The 12,718-nt window shown below is 36.1% G+C and overlaps 1 protein-coding gene across 1 annotated transcript in view; it reads right to left on the bottom strand.

Annotated features, from left to right (window-relative positions):
• LOC127854717 (uncharacterized) overlaps positions 1-12,718 on the bottom strand; it is a 150,782-nt gene that overhangs the window by 42,025 nt on the left and 96,039 nt on the right. The window contains exons 28-35 of the mRNA XM_052389775.1: positions 10,525-10,809; positions 5,985-6,017; positions 5,569-5,650; positions 4,908-5,006; positions 4,353-4,513; positions 2,041-2,144; positions 1,101-1,203; positions 610-879 (exon numbers count right to left, since the gene is read on the bottom strand). Coding sequence (XP_052245735.1) covers positions 610-879; positions 1,101-1,203; positions 2,041-2,144; positions 4,353-4,513; positions 4,908-5,006; positions 5,569-5,650; positions 5,985-6,017; positions 10,525-10,809 — 1,137 coding nt within the window. The remainder of the gene's footprint in view (positions 1-609; positions 880-1,100; positions 1,204-2,040; positions 2,145-4,352; positions 4,514-4,907; positions 5,007-5,568; positions 5,651-5,984; positions 6,018-10,524; positions 10,810-12,718) is intronic.

Raw genomic sequence — 12,718 nt, forward strand, 5'->3', positions numbered from 1 at the left:
TGCACCTCTCTTCCAACCAATAACGTTTCAAGTTGAAACCTCATTTTTCAATATATGCATAACAATATTTTAACCATAAAGTGACATTAACTTTGCTTTCCTGAAGGCGAGAATAATAATTCGTGAGCAGTGCAGCTGCCTCGATGAAGATCTATCTATCTACACGTATGTTTCATAATATACAATAGACACATGTTAAAAAGAAGTTTTGTTTAAGGCAAACACATGGAAGCAAGAGTAATGGCACTTGCTCGCTACTTTTCCCGCATTGCGATCTATATATTAACCTCATTAAATGTAATACATATCGTTGTCTGAAAAATGCAGAAAATGTGATTTAAAGAAATGTATTTATACTTTCAGTCATAAATGCAATGTAAAATCATATTATCTTTATTAAATTTCATCTACTATTGACAATTATTAACATATGCAAAAAACATCATTGAACTTTTTTTATTGAAACAATTACATGTCAACTTATTTGTCCTAAACGCAATTTTAGAAGTTTGATTTGACCACCACAAACAAGTGCTGTGCCACTTAAATTTTGTAATAGATTGCGTTATTAACAACAACAATACCAATAAGCTGAAATTTTACACTTACTACTATTACTACGTCTAATATCGCGTGTACAATCTTTCACTTGTCTTTGGCATGCATACACAGTCAAGCAAATACCGTTATCTCCTTCGATTAATGAAGTCGGAGAAAGTGTTGTCGGTTCCGCCGGGCAGGTGATCAAGGAGTATGTAAGATAGAAACGGAGGGCATTGGTGCTCCCCTCGTTATGATACTCAATAAAAAGTTGATTAGCACATACCGACTTCTTCCGTAAAGGAACACCGCTAGAGATATTCCAAAGATACTCGCCATCTGTGTGTAACAGCATTAAATAAAAGTGAATGCTGTATAAAAAAATATTATAAAGGTAATATACGAAGCTAAACAATCACTAGTAAAAAAAAGTAAAAAAGGATGCAAACGAACAGACTACTATTACAAAAAGACATTCAATGCTTATCAAACAATGAAGCAGCTTAAGTATATAGTATTTGTTTATGTTAATTTGAAATAAAATGAACTGTACAGCTTACGTGTGCTTAAACCGTCCCGAATGACAATACGTTTTTCATCTCTTGTAGTGGAGCCAAAATTAATGAATTTCAGTGTAATTTGAACCATTAAACCTTCGGGAGCCTGCAAAGGCAGGCATGAGGCATCATACTTTATAATGAATGAGTAAACACGAGAAGTAACGTAGATACCATTAGAAAAAAGCTATGCATATTTTAAACAAGATGTGTTTGTGAAACACTGTGTCCCCGTATATGACGTTTGACCTTGAAGGATGACCTTGACCTTGACTCTTCACCACTCAAAATGTGCAGCTCCATGAGATACACATGCATGTCAAATATAAAATTGCTAGCTTCAATATTGCAGAAGTGACATTACATAAGCAATTTTGACCCATATATTTGACCTTGAAGGATGACCTTGACCTTTCACCATTCAAAACGTGCAGCTCCATGAGATACACATGCATGCCAAATATCAAGTTGCTATCTTCAATATTGCAAAAGTACTCATAAAATGAGCGATTTCGGCCACATATATTTGACCTCTGACATTGAAGGATGACCTTAACTTTTCACCACTCAAAATGTGCAGCTCCATGAGATACACATGCATGCCAAATATCAAGTTGCTATCTTGAATATTGAAATATTGCAAAAGTGTACATTAAATGAGCGATTTTGACCCATATATTTGATTTTTGACTTTGAAGGATGACCTTGACCTTTCACCACTCGAAATGTGCAGCTCCATGAGATACATATGCATGCCAAATATCAAGTTGCTATCTTCAATATTGCAAAAGTTATTGCAAATGTTAAAGTGGGACCAACCAACAGACCAACAGACAGGGCAAAAACAATATGTCCCCCACTACTATAGTGGGGGACATAAAAAGTAGTTGTATACACAACACAATGAATCTGAGTTCATTTATTTGATTACAGGGTTATTCACCTCCAAAGAGTAAAAGCAGTTGTTGGTCTTGTCAAAATTCCAGATGTCGCCGTCTTGACCCTGGATTGCCAGAATTGTACTGTTGCATTTTCCTTCTGTTGAATCTATCACCAAAACATATCCGAGTAGTTAAAATTGTATAAAATAATTTTATCATATATTTAATAATAATTGTTAAAATTGTTTGCAAGAATTTCTGACACGGCTAAATTTAAATATTGTAATTGTCTTATAGGACCAATGGTTGGTAAACGTGCTTCTCAATAAGGTACGTACATTTTGTTGATGGATTCCATATCAGACAAGTCGGGTTTCTTCTGGGAACACAGGTTTCCCAAATCATAATAGGGTCTACTTAGATATGAATATATTTTACTGAACCAAAATAGCTGTATATTGGAGCTTAATTCAATTGTGCGGGAGTGTATTAAGTTGAAAAAATAGGGTTACTGGGACACATGTCTGGTCCTCACATCATACAGCAGCCTCATGCAACAATTACATTAATCGTCAAAAGACAAACGAATAACAAATCTCATCTGAAAAGAGCCTGCTCCGCACCACGTGGCCAGAACACAGGATTGCATTTTCCCTGATTCGGATGATTGAACTATGTTTTTTATATTTTCCGAACTACTAACCGAACGCCAGTTTTATCGCCTACTGATGAGGTTAGAAATGGCAGTGCTAACAAGACTGAACCTTCAAAGAACGAGTCAATCGTCTGCACAATCGGGTAAGCATAAACACGTTATGGTTATGGTAAGTAATTCTAACCCTAAAAAGAAGAAAATTTCCAAGTTACAGGCGAACACTGATTTTATTGCCTACCCATAACGGTTATGTCTGGTAGGGATACTGATACAAAACGGACTTTTCGAACTTAGATGTTTAAACTTGACATTTCTAAGACCAGATGCCCTCCTTTAACCACATATACTGCGACACAGATCACTTTGTCAAGAAATACAAAAAAAAGTGTTTCTTGTTTTAATCGCATATTAAAACGTAACGTACAAGTACCAGTTTGCCCAAATTTTCTTGATCTCGATGACATTAACATTTTAGCTAGAGACAGATGCTAGACGCAGACAGTGTTGGACGTGACAGGCCGACTCCATACAATGATTGTGGCCACACTTGATCAAAATCTATATTTCAACTATAAAGAAAGCTAATGCTAGGTTGAAGCTTTTGTACAGGAAGGGTAAGTTCTTTAACCCCCACTCTAAAATGGTGTGGTAACATCCCCCATCCAGTGTCATTTTGATTATGGTTGTTCAATTTAGTGTAACAGCTTGACTCAGGAAGGGAACTTAGAACTAAATTACAGGTCACCCAGAACAGAATGATCAGGTATGTGTTGAATCTTGAAGCAAGGGCTCATATAGATCAAAGTCATTTTGTCAAGCTAAACTGGTTGCCATTCTCTAAAAGAGTTGATCAAATCATGTTGTGCCATGTGTTCAAAATCTTAGTGGTAGATCACCAGGTTACCTTAACGAGCATTTCATTCCTCTTAGTTCAGTTCATAACTATCCCACTACGTTAAAAGTGTCAGTTGGTGCTTCCAGTGATTTATTCACAAACACTGGAAGATTTTGTTTGACCAAGGTTAAAGGTTTTGGTAAACGGTCATTTGAATATCGAGGTTGTTCTCTCTGGAATGAAATGCCACAGCATATAAGACAGGCTAAAAGCCTCCCCAATATCAAGTACACCGTCAAAACCCATCTGCTTGCTACTATTTGAGTTTTTTTTGAATTTTTATCTGTATTTTAATTGTGGAAAGTAATGGAATGTAAATTCTGTGATACTTTATGTCTGTGATAAAGGTCTCTGAGATTAATTTAGCATTCAATTTTGCTCATAATGGTTTATTTAGTTGTTGTTTTTAAGTCAATTACATTGAATTTTTGACATGGTTTTAATTTTAAGTACAAAGATATATATATATAACATTTACTTACCAATAATATTATTATTATTGTTCTGTCTCATTTGTTTATATTAAGTTATATAATTTATTGAATTTTTATAAACCTGTATCTCTGTTTACTTGATTTATCAACTGCGATTCTATTTTAAATTATAGGTTTGCTATTTCTTATGCCATAAGCAGATACAACTTATTTTATGTGTTATATATGCTTTACTTACCATGTTTTACAAATTGTTAAAATATGAAATAAATGTATAAATAAATGAAAGAATGAGTTGACTGGTTAGTATATATATATATATATATATATATATATATATATAGCATGTATATACATACATGTATTTGATACATGCAATAACAGACTCACTCGGAACGGAAGTCACATTCAATTTGAATCCTCTGCCACTGATACTGTCGTCAGATGCGAATGTAACAGTAAGGTTGTTGCTCATGGAAAGGTAGACCAGGTGCTCCTTGCCGCAGAATGTGTTATTCCGTGACCCATCCATTACCAGAATATAATCATGCCTTGAAGAAACAATTTTTTAAACAAATCTTGCCAGTCATTAGTATTTAAAATCCAAACATCAACACGATAACCACCAATATGTAAATATGTTTATGCTTATTGCATTTTGTTTGTACCGTTTGAAAATCATTATAAAACATACACGTATGTCAGGCATTAAAAAAAATCAGTCAATACAAATTTCAGTTAATACACGCTGGTCACTCTCAGTAAATACTTACTAAATTTTCTAGTAACTATAATTTCGTACATGTGCTTTCAGAGGATTTTGTTTTAATTAAGGTTTGACATCGCAAAATGAGACACCAATTTGTTCCAACATTGGGTACAGAAGACAAATCAGTCTCAACCCGCTAATTTCTAAATGATCGTGTTTTTATCTATATTACTTACAGACAGTTAGGGCTAGCTTCCAAGTCGAAGTATTCCGAATATATGACCACGTGATGCCCATCAGGTACATTAATCTTCCACTTGCACTCTGAATTATCTCTAATTCAAGTTAGAAATACCAATGCTCGAAATTAAAGTCTCTATAACGCTCAAAATCAACGAAAATTGCGTTAAGTATTTCGTAAAATAAAGTTTACACTTTAACAATCAGTGTTCCTTATAGCAATAGCCAAAAGTTCAACGCTAGATGTGGTATGATTACACAGATTTTTGTAGATACAAAATGCTCGATTTTATTTATTTGTAGCCACAATTAATACCCGCGAATATATCTATTTATACGACACACGAACACCATTTTAGTGTTCCTGTGTTGTATGAAATGCAAAACAATAATAAAAACGAGCATTTTGTATCTACAAATATCTATTGTACCAGACCACATCAGGCGTTGACATTTCGGCAATGGCCATAAGGAACACAGATTTTTAATTGATTAAGTTTATTTTACAAACAATTGTACGAAATTTTCGTTGATTTTGAGTAGCAATGTTACTTTAAGAAAAAAACATTAAATTAAAATATTTTGACAACTGTTGACTTTTTGCCTCAAAATACACCGTAAATATTGTACGTAAAAGGATATATTCAGATGACTTACTCGTACAGTTCTTTTCCTTTGCGACTTATGGTAGGGAGCTGGATAACACCTGTATCAGCATAAAACTCTCCACCGCAGTTTGCTTAATGGAAAAATGCCATTACTTCTACGTTAAACTATATACCCCTATGACATAAAAACTACACAGCATTTAAACCACGACCTTTTGTGTACAAAATTAATTATTTGTAATATGACGTGTTTGTTCAAAGACGTCTTTTTATATATAAAGGTGCATATACAAATACAAAGTTGCTGCACAATTACTTTATGACTACATAAATACTTATTGTGAGCTGCAGAGACATTGAAAAATTTACCAACAATTAATTTTTAATGCATCAACATTGACTAAGAGAAACAAAGACTTTAATTAGTTATAAGAATAATTTGTAAAAACTGCAAATATACTGAACTTTGCAAGGGCAAGGAAAGATCACTTCGGACATCTAAAGAGGCAGATTCAAAACAAAGTTCAAAAACACATCACAATTCAAAATAAAGGTTATAGTGACGTTTAATTTAAACATACACACATTTAGCAAAGTCTTAGTACAGCTCATTTGGTCATTGTCGACTTGAAATGGCCCACAAGTCACACGGGGATTACTAGAAGCCGATTCATGCCACCATAGGGTGACATCAATCCGACGCTAGTCACCCCCGGGTGACTAGAATCGGCTTCATGTAACCCCAGGATAACATGAATGGGCTTCTTGTCATCCCCGGTTGACAAGAATCGGCTTCTAGTTATCCGTGTATTTTTTTATCAAACGGCACCGCATCCACATCTGCCTTCCGGCAATTAATTAATTTAGCTTTTTTTTAGACATTTAGCTCTACTTTCGTTTTTGTAGTATTTTTACACAAATTCCCTCGCATATGAACGACCAAATCATGTATTTTTTTTTGAAAAATTAAAATTGTTGCCGATGGTGACGTTATGGCCCCCGGAAACCCGATATAATGTGAAAAGTTGGACGTGCTTGGAATAGTTTCCGATAATTTTTGCTGAATTTCGGTAGGGTAAGTAAATCCAGTTTTATAACTGTTTTAATGCATTTTTGAATTGTAATATATGTTGGTTTATGAAAAGCAGGTATTATCATGTTTGTTAGAAAAAGCCTGGCTATTATTATTTAGGATTTATTGAAATATGGCTATTTGAAGTCGACGATGCAGGGATTTGTCTCTTATTTGTCAAATTTAATTAACATTTTAATACAGAACGCATCATATACAGCAAAGAATATTAAAATAAAACATGCATGCGCCCCATATGGGCTGTCAGTTGTAGTGGCAGCCATTGCGTGAATACGTTTTTTATCACTGCGACCTTGACCTTTGACCTAATGTAAGATATCATCCGGAAATCATTGTACTCTTTCGAATCACTGTTACCTTGACCTTTGACCTAGTGCCCTGAAAATTAATAGGGGTCATCTGCCAGTCATGATCAATGTGAGGAAATTTATTAGATGTTTATTTTATTTTTATTTTTTTTTTTGGGGGGGGGGGGGTAGGGGGAGTGAGAGGGGGGTATAATGTGGGGTGTGGTAATTTATTAGATGTTAAAAAAATTGGGGGGTGGGGGGTGGGGGGGTAGGGGGGTAGGGGGGGAGTGAGAGGGGGGTAAAATGTGGGGTGTGGTAATTTATTAGATGTTTATAAAATAAAAATTGGGGGGAGTGGGGGAGTGGGGGATGGGAGTAGGGGGGGGAGGGGGTGGGGGTAGGGGGGTGAGGTGGTGGGGGTGAGAGGGGGGGTATCATGAGGGGTGTGGTAATTAATTAGATGATGTTTAAAAAAATTGGGGGGTGAGGTTGGGGGGGGGGGGGAAATATAGGTTGAGGTGATGTTGGTAAACAAGTATGCAAAATATAAAAGCAATATGTCAAGGGACAATGAAAAAAATAACAAATGATCTCACACTGACAGGAAAAAATATCCTCTATTTAATAAACATGAAATTTAAACTTATTGCATTTGTTTCCCCTGTATATAAGAAAGATATAATAGTGTATTACCTCCCCTTTCCTGCTTATATTTATATTAATCAACAAAATTAAACATTAACACAATATTTAATATACAAAATATACAAAAAAATCTCATATTCTGATAATATTTTTACTGACCCTCTTTATTTTACTCAAATGATGATGTTTCATTGGACTGATAATTATAGATTTAGGATTACAGACCAGTTGCTTCAGTTATATTGTTCAGAGTTCGCCCTGTTGGCCGCGTATGCCTTCTTAAGTTATCATCCAAAAAACATTTTACTATTTCGGGTCACCGTGACCTTGACCTTTGACCTAGTGACCTCAAAATCAATAGGGGTCATCTGCAAGTCATGATCAATGTACCTATGAAGTTTTATGATACTAGGCCCAAGCGTTCTTGAGTTATCATCCGGAAACCACCTGGTGGACGGACCGACCGACCGACAGACCGACCGACATGTGCAAAGCAATATACCCCCTCTTCTTTGAAGGGGGGCATAAAAAGTCCATAGGTAAACACTGTAGAAAACTCGATTCTTCTTTTTATATTTGTATTTTAATATGTTAAGCTCAAGAAAAGTAAGAAACAATCCAATGTTGAGTTATTTTGACCAATTCAAATACGCCTGATGTGGAAACCTACCATTATTTACTATCAAACAAATCAAGATCTTTTTCTATGTTCTGCCTCCTTCTACAAGTTTTAATATCCTATGATCCCCACTCTGGAATAACCGTGCTTCATGCGTGTGCATATAGAATTAAGATACATTTTTCCTTAAATCAAAATCCTTGTTCAATGGTAGTCCCTTCTACACTGCACAGGCTATTCTTTGGTGATACTTAACGCACATGTCATAAGTCCTGTTTTCCCAGAGTGCGGCTCATATCTATCAACACTGGGGCAAAGTTTTCACCAACCTATGCCCAGACTTCAGACAAAATAATAGACTAAGACTCAAGAAAAATAACTTGTGTGTTCACCAAATATCAAGAAACTTTGTTGGCTATGTCATAAATAATCATTCTATAAATATGCATGTGAGTAAAAAAACTTCACTCATCAATATCCTTTTTTTTACAACCATGCATAAACAGGTCTCAAATTCATAATCATCTGGCTTTTTACTCTTATACTTTTACCATTATACTTTGAAGCATACAATTGACTTAAGTCATTTTATTTTACATGAACTTAATAAATAGTGTGTCAAAAATGTACACACTTACCGTATACGTGCGCTTATAAGACGCATTTTTAAGAGTCAAATTAATAAGTAAAAGTGGGGGTCGCGTCTTTTAAGCGAGATACTTGTGAAAATAAGCGAAATTTTTCAAAATATCGAGTTTACTGGGCTTACGCTGGCCAAGTTGGACACTTGTAAATTGTTTTGAATCATCGCGGCAGCCAATTGCATTTTCTCTAAAGTCTGTATTTGCCCGTACCGTGTATCGGAACGCTATGTTCAGTTACCGATTTACTTGAAATAAAATGTATCGTTATTGATTTTGTTGTCTATTATTTTTTATTTGAATTTTGTTATTTTGGGGTCGTAAGGCGTTATATTGTCCATGGTTATACTTGAAAAGTTTTTATCACCCGATTGTCTGCGCGCGACGTCGTTAAATGTCACATAAATTGGACATAATAGTAAACGTGTGTAAGCGGCGACACGATGCCAAACATGCTTAAAATAACAGCAAAATCAGTTCGCAGTTTGAAACTGTTAATTGTTAAATAAACACGCGATTACAAGTGCTTCTTGACAAATTTGTATCACCTGATCGTCTTTGTTCGACGCTGTTAATTGTCAATTAAGACATATTTGGCAATAAGGGTATCGTCTGAAAATAGTTACCAGTTTGCAACTGTCAATTGTTAAATAAACACGTTAATTCAGACGACCCCCTTATGCCGATGACACCTTATTAATTAGGGACCCACGACAGCGGGAGCAAAGAGCGACCGCATGCGATTATCCACAGGTGGCTTTCTTCTTGACCCGTGATTTCACTCTATCACGCGATTGGCTTATTTTATGAAAGTAGGCATTACCTATAGACAAGGGGCGTAACATTTGCATAATCAAGGTAATCTATATCTGCCTCTTAGTTTTCAATACCCGTCAAACAATACAATTATATTTACAAATTACAACTACTGGAATCGTCAAAATGAAACGTAAACGTAACTCTTATGATCTCAAACTCAATGGATGGTACACAGGACGACGAGTTGTTTGTTGATCTTGTGGAAAATCGCGATCAATCTGATGATGTATCTGCCTGTGCAAAGGTTAGTGATTGCGACGATGATGATGATGATATCGGCGATTGGGTTTACGATGACAATCTCACTAGTGAGGAATTCTACGAACTGTTCGGTGAAAGCGATGATGAGGATTTCGAGGGATTTTAAGATGACTGATACGTTCAATTACGAACGTATTATGTTTGAAATTGTTATGGCAAATTGATTAAATACGCAATTGTTAGAAATTGTGTTAATTTGATAATTATTTTTACTGTATGAATAATACTTGAAAATAAATTAAAACCTACTTATATATCATGAAATAAACAAATATTATTTACTTTGTTATTTGATTGTTTTATTTTTCGGACTTGCGTGAATTACTAATTGTATGCAGCGCGAGTTTGAAAAATTCTCAATGTGTTTCTTATTGATTTTCTTCAACATTCTGCCGTTTTTCGGCCGATGAAAACGGCAAAATTAGGCCGCGTCTTACACGCGGGTCAGTCTTAAATCCACCGATTATAAAGTCCGAAATTGGGGTGCGTCTTATAAGCGAGGGCGTCTTATAAGCGCACGTATATGGTAAAAACGCTTTGCATTTGTTTGATGTCTTAAGTCAAAGAAGAGGTTGGCAAATACAAGCCTGGGACATTGATCATTGAACACCTGAACAGACAACAAACAGCTGCTTACTGAACTCTGGTGTCTTCTCCTGGACGAGTATTGTACGCGGCCCTTCCCCCTGGGAGCTACGTGCGGCCAGCTGAATGTTGTACACAGTATCCGGTATGAGCTCAGAGAGCTTGTATCGTGTGGTAGGCGGGTAGATAGTGTGGTGGCCAATAGTGTGCTTCTCGGAATCGTTGTAGTACAGCGTGTAGCTGATGATCTTGGCCACGTCCTCTGGTGCACTCCATGTTATCTCGATCTCATTTGGCGAGATCGCCTTCGCCTGGAGGTTGCGTGGTTGCAGCGGGACTGCAATTCAGAGGCAGTCAGAATGATTCGTTGAACTTTATGGCAGCTTTTAAGAACTTAAAATTTACATTTATTCCAGTTTATTTTAAATTATATCTTTCTTAATTAAATAATAAGAATTCAAAATTTAAACAATTCAAAAGAGCATTTGGAAACAAACTGTCAATAGTGGGTCATATGATATTTCACAATTGGCAAGATATTATAGGCATTTAGAGAATCTAAAGATAACAATACAAGTGTTACAGTTGAGTCAGGCCAAGGTAGACAAGTAAAAAAAAAGTCCATCTACCAGGCTACAACTAGGGGTATATCAAGCCCCTGACTATGAGGCATATAGGGCCTATACCCGGCGCGAGCAGTGTGGGTGCTTGCAAGGCAGGAGCAGAGCGCGTCGCAACGCACGCAGCAGATGCACATTAAACACAAACCAGTCTGAGTAATCAGACACACAATAACACAAGATACAGTCCATAGTCATTCAACTTCCTGTCCCTTGAATGACTTTAAGCATAGGCTTTCTGCCTTGATTGCACTGATGGTGAAAGGATCATCTGGATTTAAAGGGAAGATTGTCCAATCAGTTGATGATGATGCTAACTGTCCGTGTATGGTATAAAAAGTTAGGCTGATGAAGCATGCAAGGTCCCTCGCTCTTTACACAGAATAATGAGACATAAACCAGGACCCCACATAAACCAAACAAAAGGAACACAAAAGAAATGACAAATCCTGAAAATTAGGATCTGAGTATGTTGAAAACCAATATAAACAAAGCCCAGAAATAACTTAAATACGGAAATATAAAACACCTTCCAATACCTTATCTAAAATGTTTGCCACATAATTGCATAATTAAACAAGGGCTGTTTGTAAAACATGCATGCCCCCCATATGGGCTGTCAGTTGTAGTGGCAGCCATTGTGTGAATACGTTTTTGTCACTGTGACCTTGACCTTTGACCTAGTGACCTGAAAATCACTAGGGGTCATCTGCCAGTCATGATCAATGTACCTATGAAGTTTCATGATCCTAGGCATAAGCATTCTTGAGTTATCATCCGGAAACTATTTTACTATTTCGAGATACTGTGACCTTGACCTTTGACCTAGTGACCTGAAAATCAATAGGGGTCATCTGCGAGTCATGATCAATGTACCCTTGAAGTTTCATGATCCTAGGCCTAAGCGTTCTTGAGTTATCATCTGGAAACCATCTGGTGGACGGACATACGGACCGACATGAGCAAAACAATATACCCCATCTCCTTCAATGGGGGGGCATAATAATAAAAAATGTGACTTCTAGAGTGTAAAAAATGGTTTTCAATAGCCACATGCACAAAACTGCAAGGTCTCATGGCAGCCATGTTTTTCAATCGACCAGAACCTTATTTCACTTTTGGATAAATCATAATAGTTATAAATGTTTTGCATTGGTTTCATGAAGATTGGACAAACAAATATGAAAAAAAAGTTGGGACAAGATCATATTGACATCACACACACAGATGGACACACACAAATGAATGCTTTCGTTACAAATTATTATATATAACAAGACTATTGCCAAGCAATATATGTCCTCTACCGATTCCACCATTGTCAGAAATTCCACCATGGTCAGATTTATATATATATATATTTGTTGCCATAGCAACCAGAATTTTTGACGTAGGAACAAAATAAAATGACTTGCATAATGTCCATATTGCCATCTATCCATGTTTCAAGTTTCGTGAAAAAATATGAAGAACTTTTAAAGTTATTGCAGGATGCAGAAAACCACCATTTTCAGCAGTATTCAGGGGACAAAAATATCACTCGTCCGCTCGTATTGACGAGTGAAATCTTGACAGGACGAGTGGATTTTCCTGAAGCTCTCGTCCTACAGGACGAGTGAAAATTAG

This window comes from Dreissena polymorpha, chromosome 13 (genome assembly GCF_020536995.1).
Source record: "Dreissena polymorpha isolate Duluth1 chromosome 13, UMN_Dpol_1.0, whole genome shotgun sequence".
Classification (NCBI taxonomy): Eukaryota; Metazoa; Mollusca; class Bivalvia; order Myida; family Dreissenidae; genus Dreissena; species Dreissena polymorpha.